The 25,999-nt window shown below is 43.4% G+C and overlaps 1 protein-coding gene across 1 annotated transcript in view; it reads right to left on the minus strand.

Moving 5' to 3' along the window:
• Nucleotides 1–318: 318 nt before the first annotated feature.
• YPEL2 (yippee like 2) overlaps nt 319–25,999 on the minus strand; it is a 96,934-nt gene continuing 71,253 nt past the window's right edge. The window contains exons 3-5 of the mRNA XM_070742614.1: nt 12,072–12,115; nt 9,921–10,029; nt 319–987 (exon numbers count right to left, since the gene is read on the minus strand). Coding sequence (XP_070598715.1) covers nt 898–987; nt 9,921–10,029; nt 12,072–12,115 — 243 coding nt within the window. The 3' untranslated portion in view covers nt 319–897. The remainder of the gene's footprint in view (nt 988–9,920; nt 10,030–12,071; nt 12,116–25,999) is intronic.

A 25,999-nucleotide genomic window follows, 5' to 3' on the forward strand; every position in this document is an offset into this window, starting at 1 on the left:
CTTGACAAAAATCCATGCATCCTTGAGGAACCTCAACTGTTTAATTGATCCTAGATTACAATCCCACCCCACATCCCCAAATCCCCAAACCCCAGATAATCGGGCTTATCTCTACAGGTTTTGGGGAGGTTGGCTAATTGTCTAAGAAGCCAAAGATGTTTCAAAACATCTCTTTTCCAATCAAATTTTCAGCATCGAGACGAGATCAAGAGAAACAACCTCAGATCCAAGGAGTAGACAGGTAGTTGGGTCACTAGAATTAGCTAGTCTGAAATGAGGGGGCCTACACTTTTTGAGACGCAGAGAAAAAGACAGGCATGAGGTATATATATATTTTTTTTACAGTCCGCAAGTTTCAAGCCATGGTTCGCCAGGATTTTAGAGGACAAAGGGGGTCGAGTGAAACCCTACTCATTCCCTCTTAATTTGGGGTCCCACACCCCAAAGCACTGATTTCACCCCCCCAGGAGTCATAAACCTTGATTTTTAGCCCACCCACCCATCCACCCACCCACCCAAAAGGCAACCATCAGTTTCTACTGAGACGTAAGTTGTGTAACAGTTCGGCATTGGATTCATTCCTTGCTTTTTGTCGTCGTTAAAAAACAGAAGAAACACAACGCAACACAATGCCAGAACAGCGAGAGAGGAAGACTAAAAGACGCTAACTCGAGGTTTGGACTCACAAACGGATGCGAAAAGCATAGAGGACAAAGGGTCGGCCGGTTGCCAATTCGGATTGCCTGAGAGCTGGGTCTCTCAGGCTGACAACGAAGCCCCCTGAATGTGTGGCACCCATCGAGTACTGCCAATCGCTTGCTCGTTCTCGGAGATAAATGTCCAGTCAGAAGAGTGAACCCTCGCGTGGATCTGTCGTCATTCTTTCCATCCGCGGGTTCAATCCCAGCCGTTATCTTTGATCATGTGCGCTAATTCGATGATGTATTTGCCTTCTTTATATTTCTGACTGCTCTCAAAGGCATGTTCCTTTAAAACAACAAGGACGACAAAAAAAGGTAAATAGGCATTAATCAAATCTGGAAGGAAGATGCGTGGCTTTGAAAGAGGGTCATATTCAAACTTTCCTTAAAACATTCATGAGGTCAAGCCAAAGGCGCTTTGTCAAAAGGCAACGGGACTGGTTATGGAAGTGGAAGTGATGTGCCGGTGCCTGGAGGCTGTTGGGGCCTGGATGGGTGTCAACAAACTCAAACTCAACCCAGACAAGACGGAGTGGCTGTGGGTCTTGCCTCCCAAGGACAATTCCATCTGTCCATCCATTACCCTGGGGGAGGGGAAACTACTGACCCCCTCAGAGAGGGTTCGCAACTTGGGCGTCCTCCTTGATCCACAGCTGACATTGGAACATCATCTTTCGGCTGTGGCGAGGAGGGCGTTTGCCCAGGTTCGCCTGGTGCACCAGTTGCGGCCCTATCTGGACAGGGAGTCATTGCTCACAGTCGCTCATGCCCTCATCACCTCGAGGTTCGATTACTGCAACGCTCTCTACATAGGGCTACCTTTGAAAAGTGTTCGGAAACTTCAGATCGTGCAGAACGCAACCGCGAGAGCCATCGTGGGGCTTCCAAGATTCGCCCACGTTTCTTCAACACTCCGTGACTTGCATTGGGTCACAATTCAAAATGTTGGTTATGACCTATAAAGCCCTTCATGGCTTCGGACCAGAATATCTCCGGGACCGCCTTCTGCCGCACGAATCTCAGCGACCGGTTAGGTCCCACAGAGTTGGCCATCCCCGGGTCCCGTCGACTAAACAATGTCGTCTGGCGGGACCCAGGGGAAGAGCCTTCTCTGTGGCAGCCCTGACCCTCTGGAACCAGCTCCCGCAGCAGATTAGGACTGCCCACACCCTCCTTGCCTTTCGCAAACTTCTTAAAACCCACCTCTGCCCCCAGGCATGGGGGAACTGAGACATCTCCCCCGGGCCTATACAGTTTATGCATGGCATGTTTGTGTGTATGTTTCGCTTTTTAATAAGGGTTTTTTAGTGATTTTTAATTATTAGATTTGTTATACATTGTCTGTGGAGAGGGGCGGCATACAAATCTAAATAATAATAATAATAATAATAATAATAATAATAATAATAATAATAATAATAATAATAATCTGGCCAGGAAAACCCTCAGTTCCATTCAGTTGCCCCAACTTTACCCTGCAAAGGATTATGGGGTCATTAAAAGAAAATGATTGCGGTTGTAAGCCGAGGACTACGTAGAGTGTAGCACAGGAGTAGCTCCAGTTTTGGGTTGCTAGCCGGTATGGGTCACAGTGCATACTGGTAGCGAAAATGTGTGTGCGCACCCCAGTGCAAGAAGCATGCAAGAGGATGCACATGAGAGTTCAGCAATTTTTTGCTTCAGCACATGCGCAGAAGCAAAGAAATTACCAAAATCGCACATGCATCCTCCCACAAGATTTTGTTTCCTGTGCATGCGCGTGTGCACACCCCAGTGAGATTTTGCTTCTGCGCATACGCAGGAAGCAAAATCTTGCCAGAGGTTGTGCACATGCATGAGATTTCAGCAATTTGTTTCTGCGCATGCGCAGAAGCAAAAGTATCACCAAAATCACATGCGCACGCACATCCTCTCACAAGTTTTTGCTTCCTGAGCACGCACACATGCGCGTGAGATTTTCCTTCTGCACATGAAGCAAAATCTTGCCACAGGTTGTGCACAAGCGTGAGATTTCAGCAACCGAAATCACATGCACGCGTACATCCTCTCGCAAGATTTTGCTTCCTGTACATACACATAGAAACATAGAACACTGACGGCAGAAAAAGACCTCATGATCCATCTAGTCTGCCCTTATACTATTTTTTGTATTTTACCTTAGGATGGATCTATGTTTATCCCACGCATGTTTCAATTCAGTTACTGTGGATTTACCAACCACATCTGCTGAAAGTTTGTTCCAAGGATCTACTACTCTTTCAGTAAAATAATATTTTCTCATGTGGCTTCTGATCTTTCCCCCAACTAACTTCAGATTGTGTCCCCTTGTTCTTGTGTTCACTTTCCTATTAAAAACACTTCCCTCCTGGACCTTATTTAACCCTTTAACATATTTAAATGTTTCGATCATGTCCCCCCTTTCCCTTCTGTCCTCCAGACCAGTGTTTCCCAACCTTTTTTGAGCCGCGGCACATTATTCGTATTTTCAAAATCCTGGGGAACACTGAAAGGGGGGGGGGGGGGGCGGGCTAAAGAAAAGTTTGGACAAAAAAACCCTCTCTCTTCCTCCCTTTCGCTCTATTTCTCCCTCTTTCTCTCTTTTCCTTCCTTCCCTTCATTCTCTCTCTCCATCCCTCTTTCTTTCTTTCTTCCTCTCTTTTTTGCTCTCTTTCTCTCTCCCTCCTTCCCTTCCTCTATGTCTTTCTCTCTCCCTTGCTCTCTCTCTCTCTGTCTCTCTGTCTATCTCTTTCTTGCTTTTTTCTCTCTCTCTTGCTCTCTCTCTCTCTTTCACTGTCTTGCTATATGTCTCTTTCTTTCTCTTTGCCTCTCTTGCTATCTCTCTGTCTCTCTTGCTATGTCTCTCTTTCTTTCTCTTTCTCTCTCTCTCTGTGCCTCTCTTGCTAAGTCTCTCTTTTTCTCTTGCTATGTCTCTCTTTCTTTTTCTCTCTCTCTGCCTCTCTTGCTATGTCTCTCTTTCTCTCTCTCTTTCTCTATCTCTCTTTCTCTGCCTCTCTTGCTGTCTCTCTTTCTTGCTCTGTCTCTCTTTCTCTGCCTCTCTTGCTATGTCTCTCTTTCTCTCTCTCTCTACCTCTTATATGTCTCTCTTTCTCTCTCTCTCTCAGCTGACTGCAAGCGGGAGCCCTGACGGCGGCAGCTGGACATGGTGCTGGACACCGTATATGCCAGGCACGCAGCGCCAGCATGTACGACGTCCAGCAGAACGTCCAACCGCCACCGTCAGGGCTCCCACTTGCAGTCAGCTGAGAGAGCGCGAGCGAGTGATCCCTCTCGCCGCCGCCATCTCCCCCGACTGCCTGCGGCCGCTGTGGCCACACCCCACCCGCTCCCATCGGACACTTGCCGTCGACGAAAGAGGAGCTCCAGCTGGGCGGGGCGCTGCCGGTACTTCTGTCCTGGGGCTCCCGCTCGCAGCTGTCCCCCGCCTCCTGCTCGATGCCGCGGTTTTCGGCGCTCTCCTGCTGGGCCCCAAAGAAAGAAGGCGGGAAAAAGGTGCGAAGAATGGAGCTCTCCTTCTTCCTGCCTTCCTTCTTTGGGGCCCAGCAGGAGAGCGCCGAAAACCGCGGCATCGAGCAGGAGACAGCTGCGAGCGGGAGCCCCAGGACGGAAGTACCGGCAGCGCCCCACCCAGCTGAAGCTTGGCGGCACACCTGGCCATGTCTCGCGGCACACCAGTGTGCCGCGGCACACCGGTTGGGAAACGCTGCTCCAGACTATACAGGTTGAGTTACACAGAAGTAAAATCTTGCTGGGGTGCATGCTGGCAACATGGAACTGCACACGCATAGTTCTGGTAGCGGTGGTAAGTAGCAACACCCACCTGAGTACCTCACTATGAGTTTCCACAGAAGCGAAGTGCCTGTATAGCAAAAACACTTTGCCTCGCGTGAAAAGCCACAGACGCCAATGGTGAGAATAATGTATTTTCTTAAAATATCCAGATGAAGAAAAAGAAATGGTGGCAAATCACATTTTTATGTTATTTTACATGGAAAACTATTTCTATTAGGGAATTAGTTAATTTTCTCCTTTTCCTTTTCTCTTTACCTTTCTAAGTAAATAATGACGAATTGGGATTTATAGAATGTTAGATATTGAAAATATATTTGGGGGTTTTGTTTCTTTTTCTTTCTTTGTTTTTGTTTTTAAAGTTTAGTACTACTTATAATGCTGGAGAGATGGAGTTATGGGAGGGAAGGAAGAAGGTAGAAAGTAAAGAAACTTAATGATAAGGAAATTTGGCATATGTGTCCAGTTTGATATTGGTATTGTGTTTTGTTATTTACAAATGTTTTATGTAAAGGTGGAGAAAAATTTTAAAAAAATTATACCCGAATATATATATATGTTTTCTACCAAGACCGGTTTTATGCTTGTGCGCATATGCAGAAGCAAAAATACGGGTGAAAATAGCCGAAATCTTGCTTCCGCTCACGAGATTTTTGCTGTCGTTAGCTTCTGCGCATGCGCAGAAGCAAAAATATAGGCGAAAAAAGCCAAAATCTCACAGGATTTGGCTTGCTGCTCATGCGCAGAAGCCAAATTTTTGCCCAGAACGCATGCGCTCAGCTGTTGGGAGCATGGGCGCCCGTGCCGGCCGCCAAGGACCATCCGGGTAGCAAGGAAAGTGGCTGCCCATCATTACCTGGTAGGTAGATTTTGTTTCCGTATTTTCTTCCCCCAAAACTAAGGTGCATCTTCTACTCCGAAAAATACAGTAGGTAAAAAACGCGGGAACTTTCAGAGTCGGTTTTCAGCAGATCTATGCCAATATGATGTAAAAGCTGTTCTTTGAGGAATCTACTTGCCTCGGAGTTTTATTTGCTATGGGTGTATTACTTGGAACCCTGACATTAACTTTGAATAGTAATTAAATAGTCAGTTGTAAGCCAAGAATTACCTGTGCAGTGGTACCTCTACTTAGGAACGCCTCTACTTAAGAACTTTTCTAGATAAGAACCGGGTGTTCAAGATTTTTTTGCCTCTTCTTAAGAACCATTTTCTACTTAAGAACCTGAGTCCGGAAAAATTTCCCAGGAAATTTGAGAGCGGCATGAAGGCCCAGCCAGTTTCCTGCCATTCCCCCTTTAATCCCGGCCTTCTCAGGCTGCCAGAGGAGCCTTTCGGTGGCGCTTAAGGAGGCTTTGGCAGTCCAGAGCGAACAAAGCATTTTCCTTTCTCTGGGCGCTCGGAGAAGGAATAAACCTCTGCCAGCGCCCAGAGAAAAGAACGTTTCCTTCGCTCTGGGCAGCTGAGGAGTCACCACGGTGAAGGAAAGGAGCCGGCCACAAAGCGAGCGAGCGAGAGGAGAGGGTAGCCCTTCAGCATGGGAAGGAAGAGGAAGCAGGTAGCAGCAACCAGTGTATGGGAGGCAGTGGATGGGAGGCAGCCTCGCACCGGGTGTATGGGAGGCGTGTGCTCCTCCTCGCCGCCTCAGAGTCCCTCTTTCTTTTTTTTAATTCCCCTCACCTCACCTTCTTCCTTCAGCAGCAACTGTCCTCCTCCTCTTCCTCCTCCTCCTCCTCCCACCCATATTCTGGGCTTTTATTTCTTTCCTAATGGGTTTGAACGCATTATTTGCTTTTACATTGATGCCTATGGGAAAAATGGCTTCTACTTAAGAACGTTTCTACTTAAGAACCTGATCACGGAACGAAGTAAGTTCTTAAGTAGAGGTACCACTGTATTTAATTTTTTAATTTTTCTCTGCGTGATGAACATGTGTTTCTCCCAAGCATGTTTAAACTCAGTCATGGACGACTGACCCTCTGCCTCCTCTTCTCTATGACCTTTCCGTCCACTGCCTGTTTTTAGTATCGCCTAAACTGCTTAGTAAGATTACATCGCTTCGGCCATTAAGCTTATTCAGGTGGATGGCCTGCAAAGGTTCCATGGAAACATTCAGAGAAAATTAAGGACAGGTAAGTCCTTAACTTGCAACGGTTCATTTAGTGACGGTTCAAAGTTACAATGGCATTGGAAAAAAATCGACTTACAACCATTTTTCACACTTACAGCAACAGCATATCCCATGGTCAATGTGATCAAAGTTCAGATGGCAACTGGCTCATATTTATGATAATCGCATTGTTCTGGGGTTGCAACTTTCTGACAAGCAAAGTCAATTGAATAGGGAGCTAGATTCACTTAACAACGGGGTTACTAATTTATCCGTGATTCATTTAACAACCGTGGCAAGAAAAGTCGTATATTGGAGAAAACTCGCTTCATTTAACAATTGTGGCATAGAAACATAGAAGTCTGACGGCAGAAAAAGACCTCTTGGTCCATCTAGTCTGCCCTTATACTATTTCCTGTATTTTTATCTTAGGATGGAAATATGTTTATCCCAGGCATGTTTAAATTCAGTGACTGTGGATTTATTTACCACGTCTGCTGGAAGTTTGTTCCAAGGATCTACTACTCTTTCAGTGAAATAATATTTTCTCATGTTGCTTTTGATCTTCCCCCCAACTAACTTCAGATTGTGTCCCCTTGTTCTTGTGTTCACTCTCCTATTAAAAACACTTCCCTCCTGGACCTTATTTAACCCTTTAACATATTTAAATGTTTCGATCATGTCTCCCCTTTTCCTTCTGTCCTCCAGACTATACAGATGGAGTTTATTTATTTTATTTATTTATTACTTAGATTTGTATGCCGCCCCTCTCCGAAGACTCGGGGCGGCTCACAACATGTAAAAACAAATCATAAGCAATCAGACAAATTTAAAATATTTAAATATTTAAAAAACCCCATATGCTAACAGTCACACATACAGACATACCATGCATAAATTAAACGTGCCCAGGGGGAGATGTTTCAGTTCCCCCATGCCTGACGGCAAAGGTGGGTTTTAAGGAGTTTACGGAAGGCAGGAAGAGTAGGGGCAGTTCTAATCTCCGGGGGGAGTTGGTTCCAGAGGGCCGGGGCCGCCACAGAGAAGGCTCTTCCCCTGGGGCCCGCCAAACGACATTGTTTAGTTGACGGGACCCGGAGAAGGCCCACTCTGTGGGACCTAATCGGTCGCTGGGATTCGTGCGGCAGGAGGCGGTCTCGGAGATATTCTGGTCCGATGCCATGAAGGGCTTTAAAGGTCATAACCAACACTTTGAATTGTGACCGGAAATTGATCGGCAACCAATGCAGACTGCGGAGTGATGGTGAAACATGGGCATACCTAGGTAGGCCCATGACTGCTCTCGCAGCTGCATTTTGCACGATCTGAAGTTTCCGAACACTTTTCAAAGGTAGCCCCATGTAGAGAGCATTACAGTAGTCGAACCTCGAGGTGATGAGGGCATGAGTGACTGTGAGCAATGAGTCCCGGTCCAGATAGGGCCGCAACTGGTGCACCAGGCGAACCTGGGCAAACGCCCCCCTCGCCACAGCTGAAAGATGTTGTTCTAATGTGAGCTGTGGATCGAGGAGGACGCCCAAGTTGCGGACCCTCTCTGAGGGGGTCAATAATTCCCCCCCCCCAGGGTGATGGACGGACAGATGGGATTGTCCTTGGGAGGCAGAACCCACAGCCACTCCGTCTTATCCGGGTTGAGCTTGAGTCTGTTGACACCCATCCAGGCCCCAACAGCCTCCAGGCACCGGCACATCACTTCCACCGCTTCGTTGACTGGGCATGGGGTGGAGATGTAAAGCTGGGTATCATCCACATATTGATGATACCTCACCCCATGTCCTTGGATGATCTCGCCCAGCGGTTTCATGTAGATGTTGAATAGCAGGGGGGAGAGGACCGACCCCTGAGGTACCCCACAAGGGAGAAACCTAGGAGTCGACCTCTGGCCCCCCACTAACACCGACTGCGACCGGCCAGAGAGGTAGGAGGAGAACCACTGAAGGACAGTGCCTCCCACTCCCAACCCCTCCAGCCGGTGCAGAAGGATACCATGGTCGATGGTATCGAAAGCCGCTGAGAGGTCAAGGAGCACCAGGACAGAGGATAAACCCCTGTCCCGGGCCCGCCAGAGATCATCCATCAACGCGACCAAAGCGGTTTCCGTGCTGTAACCGGCCCTGAAACCCGACTGCTGGGGACCTAGATAATCATTAAGTCTTTCCTGATACATTTTATGCTTAAGACCTTCCACCATTCTTGTAGCCCGTCTTTGGACCCGTTCAATTTTGTCAATATCTTTTTGTAGGTGAGGTCTCCAGAACTGAACACAGTATTCCAAATGTGGTCTTACCAGCGCTCTATATAGCGGGATCATAATCTCTCTCTTCCTGCTTGTTATACCTCTAGCTATGCAGCCAAACATCCTACTTGCTTTCCCTACCGCCTGACTGCACTGCTCACCCATTTTGAGACTGTCAGAAATCACTACCGCTAAATCCTTTTCTTCTGAGGTTTTTGCTAGCACAGAACTGCCAGTACAATAGCAACATCCAGTTTGGGCTCAATGGTGGTCATAACCTGAGGACTACGTGGATTTATGACAGTTACAATGCCATGCATTCTCCTTTTGCGACCTTCTGACAAGCGAAGTTGACAGCGAAGCCAGATTCATTTACACAACCAGTGTTCCTAACTGAAAAATTGGAAAGATTCACTTAACAAAAATGTTCACTCTGCAACATACATTGTGGTCGTAACCAGGGTTCCCTCTAATTTTTTTTGGGGGGGGCGGAAAAGTATAGTGTCTGAGTGGAAGTCCCTTCGGGACTGGGCGGCACAGAAATAATAAATAAATAAATAAACAAATAAATAAACAAACAAACAAAAAACCCACCCTGTTTTGCCTCAGAGAATTTCAAAATAAAATACTGTACTGTGTGTCTATAACAGTGAGCTCATAATAGGGCAACTCTATCAATATCAAAATGCCACTTAAATAGTTGAGCTAGTTTCAAAGTAGATTTTGATTTTCTTTCTCTCTTCCTTACTCCCATTCTTTTTCTTTCTCTTTTCCTTCCTCTCTTTTTTCTATCTGTTTCTCTCTCTTCCTCTCTTCCTCTCTCTCTCCTCCCCTCTCACTCTTTCCCTCTCGGCTTCTGGGCAGGTTTGGAAAACTCTGAGTTGATGATGATTTTGAAGTGAGCGATTGCTCACTGCTCAGCTTAGAGGGAACTATGGTCGTAACTCAAGGACGACGTGCGCCGACTACCTGCAGGTTGAAAACTGGAGGGGGAAAAATGTTCGGCCCTTGATAACAGAATAAGAAGCAACCCATCACCACTCACATATTTCCAACCAAGTGTGGTTTTGCAATTTTCACAGTAAATATCAGCCACGGCGTGAAGTCCCGTTAGCAGAATTCGCTCCTCTGCAGGACCACAGCCCACGTTGACTCTGTGGGGTAACAAAGGGATGGGAAGAGAGAGAAAAAGCTTAATCTCACCGAAGGAGCAAGTTAACATCTTTGTCACAGATTGTCAAGCATAGAAACATAGAAGACTGACGGCAGAAAAAGGTCTCACCAGCGCTCTATATAAGGGGGTCACAATCCACTATATTCCAGAGCAGTGTCTCTCAAACGTGGATCACTTTAAGATGTTTGGACTTCAATTCCCAGAATTCCCTAGCCATCATGGCTGGCTGGAGAATTCTGGGAATTGAAGTCCACAACTTGTAAAGTCACCAAGGTTTATTTATTTATTCTATTTCTGTATATGGGTTGAGAAAACGTTGCCCCGTGGTGTACATTACAGAAATATTAAAGACAAAGCCAGTTTTGAAAACACAATTTTACATTATGTTTGTACAAATTCGTGTGAAGTATTTAGTAACGCTTTATAAAGCCTTGGTAAGGCCACACCTGGAATACTGCATCCAAGTTTCGGTCATTGCATTACAAAAAAAACATATTGAGACTTTGGGGAACCGTAAAGAAGAGCAACTAAGCTGATTAAAGGCCTGGAGACTAAAAATATATGAAGAACGGTTGCAGGATTTGGGTTTGGCCCATCGAGAGCAGTGTTTCTCAACCTTGGCAACTTGAAGATATCTGGACTTCAACTCCCAGAAGTCCCCAGCAAATTCTGGGAGTTGAAGTCCAAATATCTTCAAGTTGCCAAGGTTGGGAAACACTGCTCTAGAGAAAGGAAGAACTGGGGGGGAGGGGGGGCAGATGATAACAGTTATTTGAGGAGCTGCCACAAAGAATAGGGGGCCAAATTATTCTCCAAAGCATCAGAAGGCAGGACAAGAAGCAATGGATGGCAACTAATCAAGGAGAGATGCAACCAGGAAATAAGGACAAATTTCGTGTGCCAAAATGCACCCACCCATGCTGCCGCCCTGCGCATGCGCACATGAAGCCTGGTAGGTGAAAAAAACCAGAGGTTCGGGAAAACGCACTTCCAGTTTGACCATTGTGCTGTTTTTTGCACTCCGGGGCTTCAGGAAGCTTCCCTGAACTCTCTGGAGTACAAAAAACACCACAATGGCAATAATAATAATAATTATTATTATTATTATTATCGTTTTTGATTATTGTTGTGAGCCGCCCCGAGTCTTTGGAGAGGGGCGGCATACAAATCTAATAAATAAAATATATTTTTAAAAAATCTCCTGGGAAGAAACAGGGCCGGAAAAGGCGGGGAGAAGCCTCCATGGGGCCTCTCTAGGAATCTCCAGGGACGAAACAGGGCCTCCACCCTTCCTGTGGTTTCCCCAATCGCACACATTATTTGCTTTTACTCTGATTCCTATGGAAAAAATTGCTTCTTCTTACAAACTTTTCTATTTAAGAACCTGGTCACAGAACGAATTAAGTTCGTAAGTAGAGGTACCACTGTATATTCCAATAACTCAGGGATTGCCCACAAATAAGAGGGGAGTCAAGCTATTCTCCAAAGCACCTGAAAATAGGACAAGAAGCAACGGGTAGAAACTAAACAAGGAGAGAAGCAACCTGGAACTTTATGACTGTTAGAACAATTGCGGTATAATCAGTGGAACAACTTGCCTCTGCAAGTTTTCAATGCTCCAACGCTGGAAGTATTTTAAGAAGAGACTGGACAATCAATTTTGTCTGAAATGGTGCAGGGCCGTGATGGCGAACCTATGGCCCTGGTTGAGCAGGGGGTTGGACTAGAAGACCTTCAAAGGTCCCCTTTCCAACTCTTTTATTCTGTTACCCTGTTATTCTCTACTGCCAGCAAGGCAAACCATGGAGAGTAACACAGCTGTTCCTCAAAGCTTATCTTTCAATAATAAGATAATTTCCTCCCCCATCTGGAAGTTTTATTTTAGTCCTCTAGCTACAGATAGCCTTAAAAAAAGGGAGAACAAGGTTAAAACTTAATTACAGTTAACAGTCTTCTGTGTTGGCTAATTTTGTCACAAGACCAGAACACTTTTTTAAAAAACAACAACACAAAATCACTCACACTGAATTGAAGAGATAGGCTCGCCCTTGACTTCCCTGGAAAGACTGAAAGGTAAGCAAAAATAGGATAAAATAAAATAAAAAGTCGATTAAACTCGGTGGGTAGTATAGAAAGGCAGTTTTTTTAAAAAAGGTATACAGTGTTCCCTCGATTTTTGCGGGGGATGCGTTCTGAGACCGCCGCGAAAGTCGAATTTCCGCGAAGTAGAGATGCGGAAGTAAATACAGTGAGACCTCGTCTTACAAACTTTTCGAGATACAAACCCGGGGTTTAAGATTTTTTTGCCTCTTCTTACAAACTATTTTCACCTTACAAACTGACCGCCACCGCTGGGATGCCCCACCTCCGGACTTCTGTTGCCAGTGAAGCACCCATTTTTGTGCTGCTGGTATTCCCCTGAGGCTCCCCTCCATGGGAAACCCCACCTCCAGACTTCCGTGTTTTTGTGGTGATGCAGGGGCATCCCAGCAGCACAAAAACAGGCGCTTTGCTGGCAATGGAAGTCCGGAGGTGGGGTTTCCCAGCGAGGGGAAATCGCAGCATCGCAAAAACACAGAGGTCCGGAGGTGGGGTTTTGAGGACTTTGGTGTTTTTGCGATGCTGCAATTTCACTGATGCTCCCTTCACTGGGAATGCTGGGATTCCCCTGCAGCATCGCAAAAGCACAGAAGTCTGGAGGTGGGATTTCCCATGGAGGGGAGTCTTAGGGAAATCCCAGCAGCGCAAAAACAGACGCTTCGGCTGGCAAAAGGGGTGAATTTTGGGCTTGCACGCAATAATCACTTTTCCATTGATTCCTATGGGAAACATTGTTTCGTCTTACAAACTTTTCACCTTAAGAACCTCATCCTGGAACCAATTAAGTTTGTAAGACAAGGTATCACTGTACACCATTTTTGGCTATGGACAGTATCACAAGCCATCCCTTAACACTTTAAACCCCTAAATTACCATTTCCCATTCCCTTAACAACCATTTACTCACCATTATTACTGGTACTCATAATTAAATAAGACACTTAGTGATCCTGATATTTATAAACATAATTATTTATTAACAATAATTATTTTTTTTTGTGATTACGCCGATTGGCCGAAATTTTGGCCAATCCGCAATGGTGGACGAAAGCTTGGCAATGACATATGATGTCATCGGGGAGGAAAAATCATGGTATAGGAAAAAAAACCAGCAAAGTATTTTTTAATTAATATTTTTTGAAAAACCGTGGTATAGGCTATTCGCGAAGCTTGAACCCGCGAAAATCGCGGGAACACTGTACAGTAATCCCTCGCTACTTCATGGGTCATCTTTTGCGGATTTGCTACTTCACAGGTTTTCAAAGGGGGCTTAAATCCATTGAAAATTTAAAATCCATCAAAAATTCATAAAATCCTTCTACTCTATTAAAGAAACTGGTAGGATATCACATGTAGTTCCAGCTGAGAGACATTGTAGAATGACTGTTTAACACAAAGGGTGGTTTTTAAAAGTCCAAATACTTATTAAATACATAAAAAAATATCTTTCCTCTACTTCACGGAAATTCATTTTTTATGGGTGGTCTTGGAACGCATCTCCCACGAAAAACAAGGGATTACTGTATTCCTTTTGAGTTTTTCTCAACTTGGACTTCAACTCCCAGAATTCCCTCTGTTAGGCTGGTGAATTCTGGGAGTTGAAGTCCACATATCTCCAAGCAGTCAAGATTGAGAAAAACCGTGTTAAGAAATTGCTATCCACTCTTTAGCAATTTCTCAATCCCCCCCTCCTTTTTTGCATCTGTGCTCTGATAACACCAATCTGCACATTTCTCCTTAACTCGAAAAATATATATATTCTTTTTATTATTCTATTTCCCCCCCAAAAAAGGCTCTGTGCCAAGATATGTCAATAGTTGATGGAACTGTATCTGACTTGAGCATTTATGGGGAAAAAATAGACCAGTATTCAACAAAACACGACAGTTATTTTAGCCTGCAGGCCCAGGGGGGAAATATGTCAGCTCAGTAACAAAAAATATAAAAATAAAAAGCCGAGACAGACAAACGAAGGGGAGGGTGTGGGAGAAGAGATATGAAAATACAGATTTTTTTAAAATGGAAAATTTATACAGTGATACTTCGTCTTACGAACTTAATTGGTTCCGGGATGAGGTTTGTAAGGTGAAAAGTTTGTAAGACGAAACAATGTTTCCCATAGGAATCAATGGAAAAGCGATTAATGCGTGCAAGCCCAAAACTCACCACTTTTGGCAGCCGAAGCGCCCGTTTTTGCGCTGCTGGGAAACCCCACCTCTAGACTTCCATGTTTTTGTGATGCTGCAGGGGAATCCAAGCAAGGGAATCCAAGCAGGGGAATCCCAGCAGCACAAAACCAGGTGTTTCGGCTGGCAACAGAAGTCTGGAGGTGGGGTTTCCCACCGAGGGGAGCCTCAGCGAAATTGCAGTACCGCAAAAACACGGAAGTCCTCGAAACCCCATCTCCGGACTTCCATGTTTTTGTGATGCTGTGATTTTGCTGACTCCCCTCGCTGGGAAACCCCACCTTCGGACTTCTGTTGCCAGCGAAGTGCCCGTTTTTGCGCTGCTGGGATTCCCCTGCAGCATCGCAAAAACACAGAAGTCTGGAGGTGGGGTTTCCCATGGAGGGGAGCCTCAGGGGATTCCCAGCAGTGCAAAAACAGGCGCTTTGCTGGCAACAGAAGTCCGGAGGCGGGGCATCCCAGTGGTGGCAGCTTGGGTTTGTAAGGTGAAAATAGTTTGGAAGAAGAGGCCAAAAAATCTTAAACCCCGGGTTTGTATCTCGAAAAGTTTGTATGACGAGGGGTTTGTAAGACGAGGTATCACTGTACTTAGGGTTGTTCTATAAATAACAAGGAAAAAAATTGGCACGTACAGGAGGACCTCAGCAATGGTGGGCTTCTACTAGTTTGGCCTGTTTCAGGCGAACCCGTACCAGTGGCGGCGGGAAGCTCCGCCCACCCGGACATCAATACAGAAGTTCTGCGCAGGTGCGCGCGCTCCTGTCCCCGAACTGGTAGCAAAGTTAAGCGAAACCCACCACTGGTCCTCACCTCACAGCCATTTGTTTAGTGGCCATAACAAGTTAACAAAGGCACTCGAAAAAGGGACTTATGACCATTTTTCACACTTAGCGTCGGTAGCGGCATCCTCCATGGCCGCGCGATTGAAATTCAGGTGCTCGAGAAGTGTATTGCAGTGATCCCAGTTTTGCAAGCAAAGTCAACGGGGGAGCTAGATTGTGCTTAAAGGATTATGTTGTTAATTTAGGGATTCACTTCACAGTTGGGGCAAGAGAGGTCGTAAAATGGGGCAAAGCTCACTTAACAATGGTCTTGCTTAGCGATGGGCTCAATTGTGGTCGTAAAACAAGGATCAGGTGTGATAGCTTTCTTCTATGCCTCCCTGAGTCACTTTTGGTATAAGACAGCCAAGTATATATATTAGATAAATGAATAGATATTTCCAAACTGGTAACCGGTCGTTAAATGAATGTTCAGATTATGACCGACCCCCAAAAAAGATTCTTACGACAGAGATTCAAATTTCTGATTGAATTTGTATATAACCACTCCATATTGACAGATATCTGCAGTGCCCCTCAATCAAATAGAAACATAGAAACATAGAAGATTGACGGCAGAAAAAGACCTCCTGGTCCATCTAGTCTGCCCTTATACTATTTCCTGTATTTTATCTTAGGGTGGATATATGTTTCTTCCAGGTGTGTTTAAATTCAGTTACTGTGGATTTACCAACCACGTCTGCTGGAAGTTTGTTCCAAGCATCTACCACTCTTTCAGTCAAATAATATTTTCTCACGTTGCTTTTGATCTTTCCCCCAACTAACCTCAGATTGTGCCCCCTTGTTCTTGTGTCCACTTTCCTATTAAAAACAGTTCCCTCCTGAACCTTATTTAACCCTTTAACATATTTAAATGTCCCTGAGTCACTTTCGGTATAAGACAGGCAACTATGTAAATTAGATAAATCAATACATATTCCCAAACTGGTAGTCCTTGACTTATAAGTAAGTAAATGTTCATGTTATGACAGACCCCCAAAACCTGGTTCTTACGACGGAGATTCAAATTTCTGATGGAATTCGTATTTTGGAAACACTTCACAACCATATTGACAGATATCTGCAGTGCCCCTCAATCAAATGATTGCAATTTCCACTATTTTTGCTCGAGGGGAAAATCTGCCATTTCTTGCAAAAGTAAAACATAAAAAAGCCGACAATGGATTTGCTTAACAAATTTAATGTTCATTGACAACTGTGGATTCACTTAAAGACCGTGGCGAGAAAGTCACAAAATTGGGTTGGTCATGTGATAATCTGAAAAATGACTAGTGTGATTTACAACTGTAATTCTGGCTCAGTTGCAGTCGTAAGCGGAGGATAAATTTATGGACCAGTAACTTTAATCTACAAAACAATTTTATGCAACCGGATTCTGGGGTTATTTTTAATGCCCTGTTGGTTGTACAGAAAGCTAATATTCTAAAATTGACCTCATTCCAGTAGCTGTCATGTGTCTTTAAATTTGTCAATGCCAAATACAGCTGCGATCCAGCCAGCCAATCAAGCATTACAGTTCTGGGCATGGCCCGCCTCCTCTACATGGCTCCACCTTTATTTAAAGGGAAACATTCTATTTACGTCCTGAGTTTGTAATATCTGGAAAAATAAAGCGTTTGTTTTGCATTAGGGGTGCAGGCAGAGAAAACTCCATGCCACGCGGAAGGTTTATGAAAGGGCCCATTTTCATCATGGAGAAGTTTAAAATCAGCCGTTTGATGGAATATAAGAATGCATTAGCCCAATGAAATAAGAGAGAGCTCTTTGTTAAGTTTCCCATTGGAATTGCCAGATATTTCTTTTGATGCTTGCTGGAAAACAGCCATACCACAATTTGGATTATTTTGTTCAGTGTCCAGACCAGAGTTTCTCAAACTTGGAACATTAAGATGGGTTGGGCTTCCACTCCCAGAATTCCCCAGCCAGTGTGCTTTAAGATGGATAGGCTTCAACTCCGAGAATTCCCTAGTCCATATATGTTAAGAAAGTGAACTTCAACACCCAGAAATCCCTAGTCAGTCTGGGGAATCCCTAAGTCTTTATTTATTTGTTTTTATAAGGCATATACAGTGGTACCTCTACTTAAGAACCTAATTAGTTCCATGACCAGGTATCCTTGTCTTTCGTAAGTTACTCAAGACCTACCTATATCGCCAGGCATGGGGGAACTGAGACATCTCCCCAAGGGTTTCTTATATTTTATGTTTGGTATGTATGTGTTGTATGGTTTTTAACAGTTGGGGTTTCTTATATAATTTTTATTATTAGTTTTGTTCCATTGTTATACTGTTTTTATTATTGCTGGGAGCTGCCCCGAGTCTTCGGAGAGGGGCAGCATACAAATCTAATAAATTATTATTATTATTATTATTATTATTAAGTAGAAATGTTCTTAAGTAGAAGCAATTTTTCCCATAGGAATCAATGTAAAAACAAATAATGCGTGCAAACCCATTAGGAAAGAAATAAAAGTTCGGAATTTGGGTGGGAGGAGGAGGAGGAAGAGCAGGAGGAGGACAGTCGCTGCCGGAGGAAGAAGGTGAGGGGAATCAAAAAAATCCAAAACTTTAAGGCTTAAAAAAAGAAAGAGGGACTCTGAGGCGGCGAGGAGGAGCATGCACCTCCCATACACCCGGCGCGAGGCTGCCTCCCATACACTGCCTCCCATACACTGGCGGCTGCTGCTACCTGCTTCCTCTTCCTTCCTATGCTGAAGGGCTACCCTCTCCTCTCACTCGCTCGCTTTGTAGCCGGTGCCTTTCCTTCACTGTGGTGACTCCTCGGCTGCCCAGAGCGAAGGGAATGTTTCTTTTCTCTGGGCACTGGCAGAGGTTTATTCCCTATCCAAGGGCCCAGAGAAAGAAAAATGCTTCGTTCGCTCTGGACTGCCAAAGCCTCCTTAAGCACCACCGAAAGGCTCCTCTGGCAGCCCAGAAAAGCCCGAGATGGCCGATATTAAAGGGGGAATGGCAGGAAACTGGCCGGGCCTTTGTGCCGCTCTCAAATTTCCTGGGAAATTTTTCCAGGCTCGGGTTCTTAAGTAGAAACTGGTTCTTAAGTAGAGGCAAAAAAATCGTGAACACCCGGTTCTTATCTAGAAAAGTTCTTAAGTAGAGGCGTTCCTAAGTAGAGGTACCACTGTATACTGCTTTAATTGAAATATATGATCCCAGAAGGTGTACAACAGTGTAAAGTCCTAGGAAATATAAGTAATAAACCCTCCAAATGAAGTGACAACAAAAATAGACATTTATTCATTCATTCATTCATTCATTCATTCATTCATTTATTGGATTTGTATGCCGCCCCTCTCCGTGGACAGAGGAAGAGGTCCCATAGTTACCAATTGTCTGGAATGACCCCTTATTTCTCCTCACATGACTAACTTAACAACTGCAGTGATTCACTTAACAACAGTGGCAAGGAAAGTCCTAAAATAGGGCAAAATTCACTTTACAGCCATCTCCTTATCAACAAAAATTTTGGGCTCAATTGTGGTTGTGTCTAGGACAACTAAATTTGTATATCTAGTCTATATTTATCTATAGATCTATATATCATATATCTATATATCTTCTATATTTATAAAAGCCAAATACCACTCACTCATCACGAAATCTCCAGAAGTGTAAAGCCTACAAACTTGAAACTTGTCACGTATGTTCCTCTTGACTTCTAGGTGCTCGCTAAGAAAGGAATTTTTGGAATGACAATCACATCTTTAGTGTTTCTTATACAGTATTATATTAATTAACATGTTCTGATGCTAAGGAGCTAAACGTTCTACTCACCCTCCTCACTTGAAAAGAACTCTATTCCAAGTGCCAGTTGCTTTATATTGCTCTGATGCTACCCCCCTTCACTAAACCAGGCATGGGTATGGCCAGGGTGTGATTCATCTGGCCTGCCGGCTTGGCGTTTAGACATTCTACTTCCCCTCCCCACCTGAAAAGAACTCTGTTCCAACTGCCAGTTGCCTTATTAACATGCTCTGATGCTAAGGAGTTACACATTCTGCATAAATTGTCAAGCTTTACGTGTCAATGTATCAAGCCTGATCACATAGTTTTGTAGCGAAGCACGGGCATCCAACTTCTATCTCTATCTCTATCCATTTTCCCATGAAAAACAAGGAATATTTTTGTACATACATATACATAAAAATACAATGTATATACAGAGATAGTCCTACCTACCTGCATACCTATGAAAGAAACAAACAAAGAAACAAACAAAGAAACAAACAAACATACATACATACTGTACATGCATACATATATAAATAAATGACAAAGCTACCCTAAAAATATATTCCTGATTGTTTAACCGTTGAGTTTTCAAAGTCGGGTGTTTCCTCCCGGCTTGAAATCCTCAAGAGGGAATTTCTTGATTAGAAATTCAGAAGCCAAGGGAAGCGATGGTGTCAGAGACAAGCCTTAGAGGAGCTCCCCAAGGGACACAGATCGTGACAACCACACAATTAACCTGTCAGCGGCGCCTACTTCTCAGCCTTCGAATCAATGTCAGTGGGATCAAAAATGGAAAAATAGAAATGAAAAGAATTTTTTAAAATGCAGCTGTAGCTCAAGGCAGTTTTGGTGCGAACCTTCATTTATTGCTAGAGACCCAGAAAAAGAAGGAAAACACACACACACACACACACACACACACATACATACATAGATAGCAGATTCACAAATATGTAAGAGAGGCTGGTAAATCTTCCTCAATTATCTGACAGTTTGCTTGCTTACATGACGGGGAGCAAGAAAAAGAAATCTTGTTTTTTTTATGCTTACAAAGAGAGACACAGAGAGAATAGAAACATAGAAGACTGACGGCAGAAAAAGACCTCCTGATCCATCTAGTCTACCCTTATACTATTTTTTGTATTTTATCTTAGGATGGATCTATGTTTATCCCAGGCATGTTTAAATTCAGTTCCTGTGGATTTACCAACCACGTCTGCTGGAAGTTTGTTCCAAGGATCTACTACTCTTTCAGTAAAATAATATTTTCTCATGTTGCTTTTGATCTTTCCCCCAACTCACTTCAGATTGTGCCCCCTTGTTCTTGTGAAACTAAAAGACCATCACCTCGAGGTTCGACTACTGTAACACTCTCTACATGGGGCTACCTTTGAAGAGTGTTCGGAAACTTCAGATCGTGCAGAATGCAGCTGCGAGAGCAATCATGGGCTTCCCTAGGTATGCCCATGTCACACCAACACTCCGCAGTCTGCATTGGTTGCCGATCAGTTTCCGGTCACAATTCAAAGTGTTGGTTATGACCTATAAAGCCCTTCATGGCATCGGACCACAATATCTCCAGGACTGCCTTCTGCCGCATGAATCCCAGCGACCAGTTAGGTCCCACAGAGTTGGCCTTCTCCGGGTCCCGTCGATGAAACAATGTCGTCTGGCGGGACCCAGGGGGAGAGCCTTCTCTGTGGCGGCCCCGACTCTCTGGAACCAGTTCCCTCCGGAGATTAGGATTGCCCCCACCAGCCTTGCCTTTCGAAAACTTCTTAAAACCCACCCTTGCCATTAGGCATGGGGGAAATGAGCCTTTATAGTTTATGCATGGTATGTTTGTGTGAATGTATTGTTTTAAATAAGGGTTTTTAGATATCTTAATTATTAGATTTGCTGTTGTATATTGATTTTTATTATTGCTGTGAGCCGCCCCGAGTCTGCAGAGTGGGGCGGCATACAAATCTAATAAATTGAATTGAATTGAATCGAATAACAACAGTGGATTTTTCTTAAGAAAGAAAAAAAATAAACATTATTACACACAAAAGTTGTCGGCTCCCAGGCTCTGCTCTCATCTTCCCTTGAATGATCTGGCTCAGGTAGCAACTGGCAATGATTTATAGGTAGTCCTCGACTGACAACAACAACTGAGTCCCACATTTCCGTCACTAAGTGAGACGGTTGTTCAGTGAGCCTTACTCCATTTTATGACCTTTCTTTGCCTCGGTTGTTAAGTAAACCACTGAGATTATTAAGATTGTAGTAAGGTTATTAAGTGACTCTGGCTTCCCCATTGATTTTACTCCAAATGGGGATCACGGGATTGCAGGACATACTTCAATCGTCATAAATACAAGGCAGTTGTCGAAAAATTTTGGTCGGGTACACAGAACTTGTAGAAAAATATTGAATTTTTAATTTTTTTCCCCTTCTGGGCTCTGGGTATGTTTTTCCTTTTTACAGTAAATGAGGTTGAATGTGTATAATTTTAGAAGAGCTTTGTGTGCGTGCGTGAGTGTACATACGCATACAGTTTATATAGTAGATAGTGTACATTTTTGTGTGCCTGTGTGTAATATGTATTTATACATATGGCATATATGCATACAATTAAAAAGTATATTTTGGATGTTCAGTAATAGTAAACAGAGAGGGAAATTGTATCTCTTTGAAGCGAGGAGAGGCCAGGCACCCTAACCCAAACCCAAACCCTTCACGTAAGTGATGTCAAGTTGGCCACCTTCAAGACAGTCACATGACCTTTAAGTCTCCTGGTCACATGGCTGGCAAGCCACACCCACAAAATAAGCCACGCCCACAGTGTGGTAGTAAAAAGTTTTGCAGCCCTTCACTGAATAAGCCCCATTGAAGACAATGGTACTTACTCCTGAGTAGTAATGCATAGGATTGCGTTGTAAATATGATCTTGAGGTGAGCTCAAATTGTATTTTTAATTTGTTAGGTGCCTTTATTTTAATGTATAATAATTAACATGATCTAAGAATTACAGAAAAAGCTTTCATTAAAATTATTTATGCATTTCAGTTCTCTATTATATGTTCTGAAACTTCATTTTGCTGTTTTTTCACATCCCTTCATACTATTATTTTTTAAGCTCCTTAGTACTTCTACTGTCTTTTTTCCTTTTATTTTTCCTTTTCATGGATGCCATGTTCTTTGGAAACTTGTTTAAACCCACTATATAGAGTGCTGGTGAGACCCCATTTGGAGTACTGTGTTCAGTTCTGGAGACCTCACCTACAAAAAGATATTGACAAAATTGAATGGGTCCAAAGACGGGCTACAACAATGGTGGAAGGTCTTAAGCATAAAACGTATCAGGAAAGACTTCATGAACTCAATCTGTACAGTCTGGAGGACAGAAGGAAAAGGGGGGACATGATCGAAACATTTAAATATGTGAACGTGTTAAATAAGGTTCAGGAGGGAAGTGTTTTTAATAGGAAAATGAACACAAGAACAAGGGGACACAATCTGAAGTAAGTTGGGGGAAAGATCAAAAGCAACATGAGAAAATATTATTTCACTGAAAGAGTAGTAGATCCTTGGAACAAACTTCCAGCAGACATGGTTGGTAAATCCACAGGAACTGAATTTAAACATGCCTGGGATAAACATATATCCATTGTAAGATAAAATACAGGAAATAGTATAAGGGCAGACTAGATGGACCAGGAGGTCTTTTTCTGCTGTCAGTCTTCTATGTTTCTATGTTTCTAAACCACGTTTACGGTATTTTAAGCTTCCTTCGCATGGGTAGGAAATAACTTTTTGAATGGTTAAGAATTATATGTCGGGGTAGGGGGCATCTGAATTTTAGAAATGCTTAGGTGGGGTATGCCCCCCTCCAAAAAAAGGTTGGGAACCACTGATTTCAAAGTCTTTCGCTTTATGGGAATGCTATTTTAGAAATCTTACAGAGGAGAGAGGAATTGCCATTCATCCTGTTGAGACAGGCAACGCAAACAAAGATGATAGATTTACAATCAGGCAATTTCTGAAATCCGGGAAAGTTACTCTGTACACAAGAAAACTGTGTACAAGTTTAAAACAATCGTGATTTATAGCAGGGGCGTCAAACTGGATTTTTTTGAGCACCAAATCGGCATTGGAGTTCTCAGTGAGCTGGTGGGGGATGGAGACGGGATGGATAGAAAAAGACCTCATGGTCCATCTAGTCTGCCCTTATACTATTTTCTGTATTTTATCTTAGGATGGATATATGTTTATCCCAGGCATGTTTAAATTCAGTTACTGTGGATTTACCAACCACGTCTGCTGGAAGTTTGTTCCAAGGATCTACTACTCTTTCAGTGAAATAATATTTCCTCATGTTGCTTTTGATCTTTCCCCCAACTAACTTCAGATTGTGCCCCCTTGTTCTTGTGTTCACTTTCCTATTAAAAACACTTCCCTCCAGGATCTTATTTAACCCTTTAACAGATTTAAATGTTTTGACCATGTCCCCCCTTTTGTGCCTCCTATGGAACACTGCTGGCCAAAAACGGAGCATGGGGGAGTCTCACACAGCCCCATCGCACCCCATTTTTGGCCTGCCAGCCAAAACCTCTGCTTTGGCTGGCAAAAGAGTTGCAGGAGGTCATCCGGGGCACAAGTGTGGTGCCCGGGGGGGGGGGCACGATTTAGCACCCCGTGGGCCGGATAGGGCATGTAGGCCTTGAGTCTGAGAGCCCTGATTTATAGTGTGACAGGTGAGGCCCCAGGTTCAAATCCCAGTAAAAAGGGTGTGGATACTTGATGAAGGCATATAAACCAAAATAGATCTATAGTAGTCTCCCTTCCTTTTTATTATCAGGAATATAATATAATATAAATATAAATATAAATATAATATAATATAATATAATATAATATAATATAATATAATATAATATAATATAATATAATATAATATAATATAATATAATATAATATAATATAATATAATATAATATAATATAATATAATATAATATAATATAATATAATATAATATAATATAATATAATATAATATAATATATCTGGGCCACAATACATCCGGAACTGCCTTCTACCGCACAAATCCCAGCGGCCGATAAGGTCCCACAGAGTTGGCCTTCTCCGGGTCCCGTCGACCAAACAATGTCGTTTGGCGGGCCCCAGGGGAAGAGCCTTCTCTGTGGCGGGCCCGGCCCTCTGGAATCAACTCCCCCCAGAGATTAGAACGTCCCCCACCCTCCTTGTCTTTCGCAAATTACTCAAGACCCACCTTTGTTGACAGGCATGGGGGAGTTAGGATATTCCTTCCCCTAGGCCATTACAAGTTATGTATGGTATGTTTGTGTGTATGTTTGGTTTTTATAATAAGAGTTTTTAGTTGTTTTATTAAATTGGATTGTTACATGTTGTTTTTTATCATTGTTGTTAGCCGCCCCGAGTCTGCGGAGAGGGGTGGCATACAAATCCAATAAATAAATGAATGAATATAATATAACATAACATAACATAACATAACATAACATAACATAACATAACATAACATAACATAACAATATAATATAATATAATATAATATAATATAATATAATATAATATAATATGTATGTATAAATACTGCGAGAGGGATCGTGGAGTCCTAGTGGACAACCATTTAAATATGAGCCAACCATGTGCAGCAGCTGCCCAAAAAGCCAACACAGTTCTAGGTTGCTTCAACAGAGAGAATTCAAGATCACACCAAGTATTAATACCACTTTATAAGGCCTTGGTAAGGCCACATTTGGAATACGGCGTTCAGTTTTGGTCCCCAAGATATAAAAAAGAATGTTGAGACTCTAGAAAAAAAGGGCAGAGAAGAGCGACAAAGATGATTAGGGGACTGGAGGCTAAAACATACGAAGGATGGGTGCGAGAATTGGGCATTGTCTAGTTTAGTGAAAAGAAGGACCAGTGGAGACATGATAGAAGTCTTCCAGTATCTCAAGGGCTGCCACAAAGAAGAAGGAGTCAAGCTATTCTCCAAAGTACCTGAGGGTAGGACAAGAAGCAATGGGTGGAAACTAAACAAGGAAAGAAGCAACTTATAACTAAGGAGAAATTTCCTGACAGTTAGAACAATTAATCAGTGGAACGGCTTGCCTCCACTGTGAATGCTCCAACACTGGAAGTTTTTAAGCAGGTGTTGGATAACCATTTGTCTGAGTAGTATAGTGTCTCCTGCCAAAGCAGGGGGTTGGACTAGAAGACCTCCAAGGTCCCTTCTAACTCTGCCACAGAATATGCATTCTGAACGTAGTTAATTTCAAAGATTAATTTGGTTTGATTCAATTTCTGTTGGACAGCAGTTTAAGGTCAAAACAGCAGAATGCCCAGGACAATTACAGTTACATAATTGAAATTAACAGCCAAAAACCCTCCCCTCCTTCGAATTAAGCCACAGATAAAAATCAACTAACCGAAAGTGGATCGGAGTTGATAATCTCATTTTACAGATTGTGACTCTAGTCAATAATATATTGTTAAGAGAATCCATACCAGTAATGGGTTCCAGCTGGTACGGGCCACTCTATACATTTTAAGAGTAGGAGTTGAAGCAGTTTATGTCCAGGATGCGAGGGATCAGTAAATATCACCTCGAGGTTCGATTACTGCAACGTCTCTACATGGGGCTACCTTTGAAAAGTGTTCGGAAACTTCTGATCGTGCAGAACGCAGTCGCGAGAGCCATCGTGGGGCTTCCAAGATTCGCCCAGGTTTCTTCAACACTCCGTGGCTTGCACTGGCTGCCAATCAGTTTCCGGTCACAATTCAAAGTGTTGGTCATGACCTTTAAAGCCCTACATGGCAATGGACCAGAGTACCTCCGGAACCGCCTGCTACTGCACGAATCCCAGCGACCGATAAGGTCCCACAGAGTTGGCCTTCTCCGGGTCCCGTCGACTAAACCATGTCGTTTATTAATCAGATTTATTAATCAGATTTGTATGCCGCCCCTCTCCGCAGACTTGGGGCGGCTCACAGCAATAATAATACAATGTAAACAAATCTAATATTTAAGTTAATTTAAA

This window comes from Erythrolamprus reginae, chromosome 1 (assembly GCF_031021105.1).
Source record: "Erythrolamprus reginae isolate rEryReg1 chromosome 1, rEryReg1.hap1, whole genome shotgun sequence".
NCBI classification, from domain to species: domain Eukaryota; kingdom Metazoa; phylum Chordata; class Lepidosauria; order Squamata; family Dipsadidae; genus Erythrolamprus; species Erythrolamprus reginae.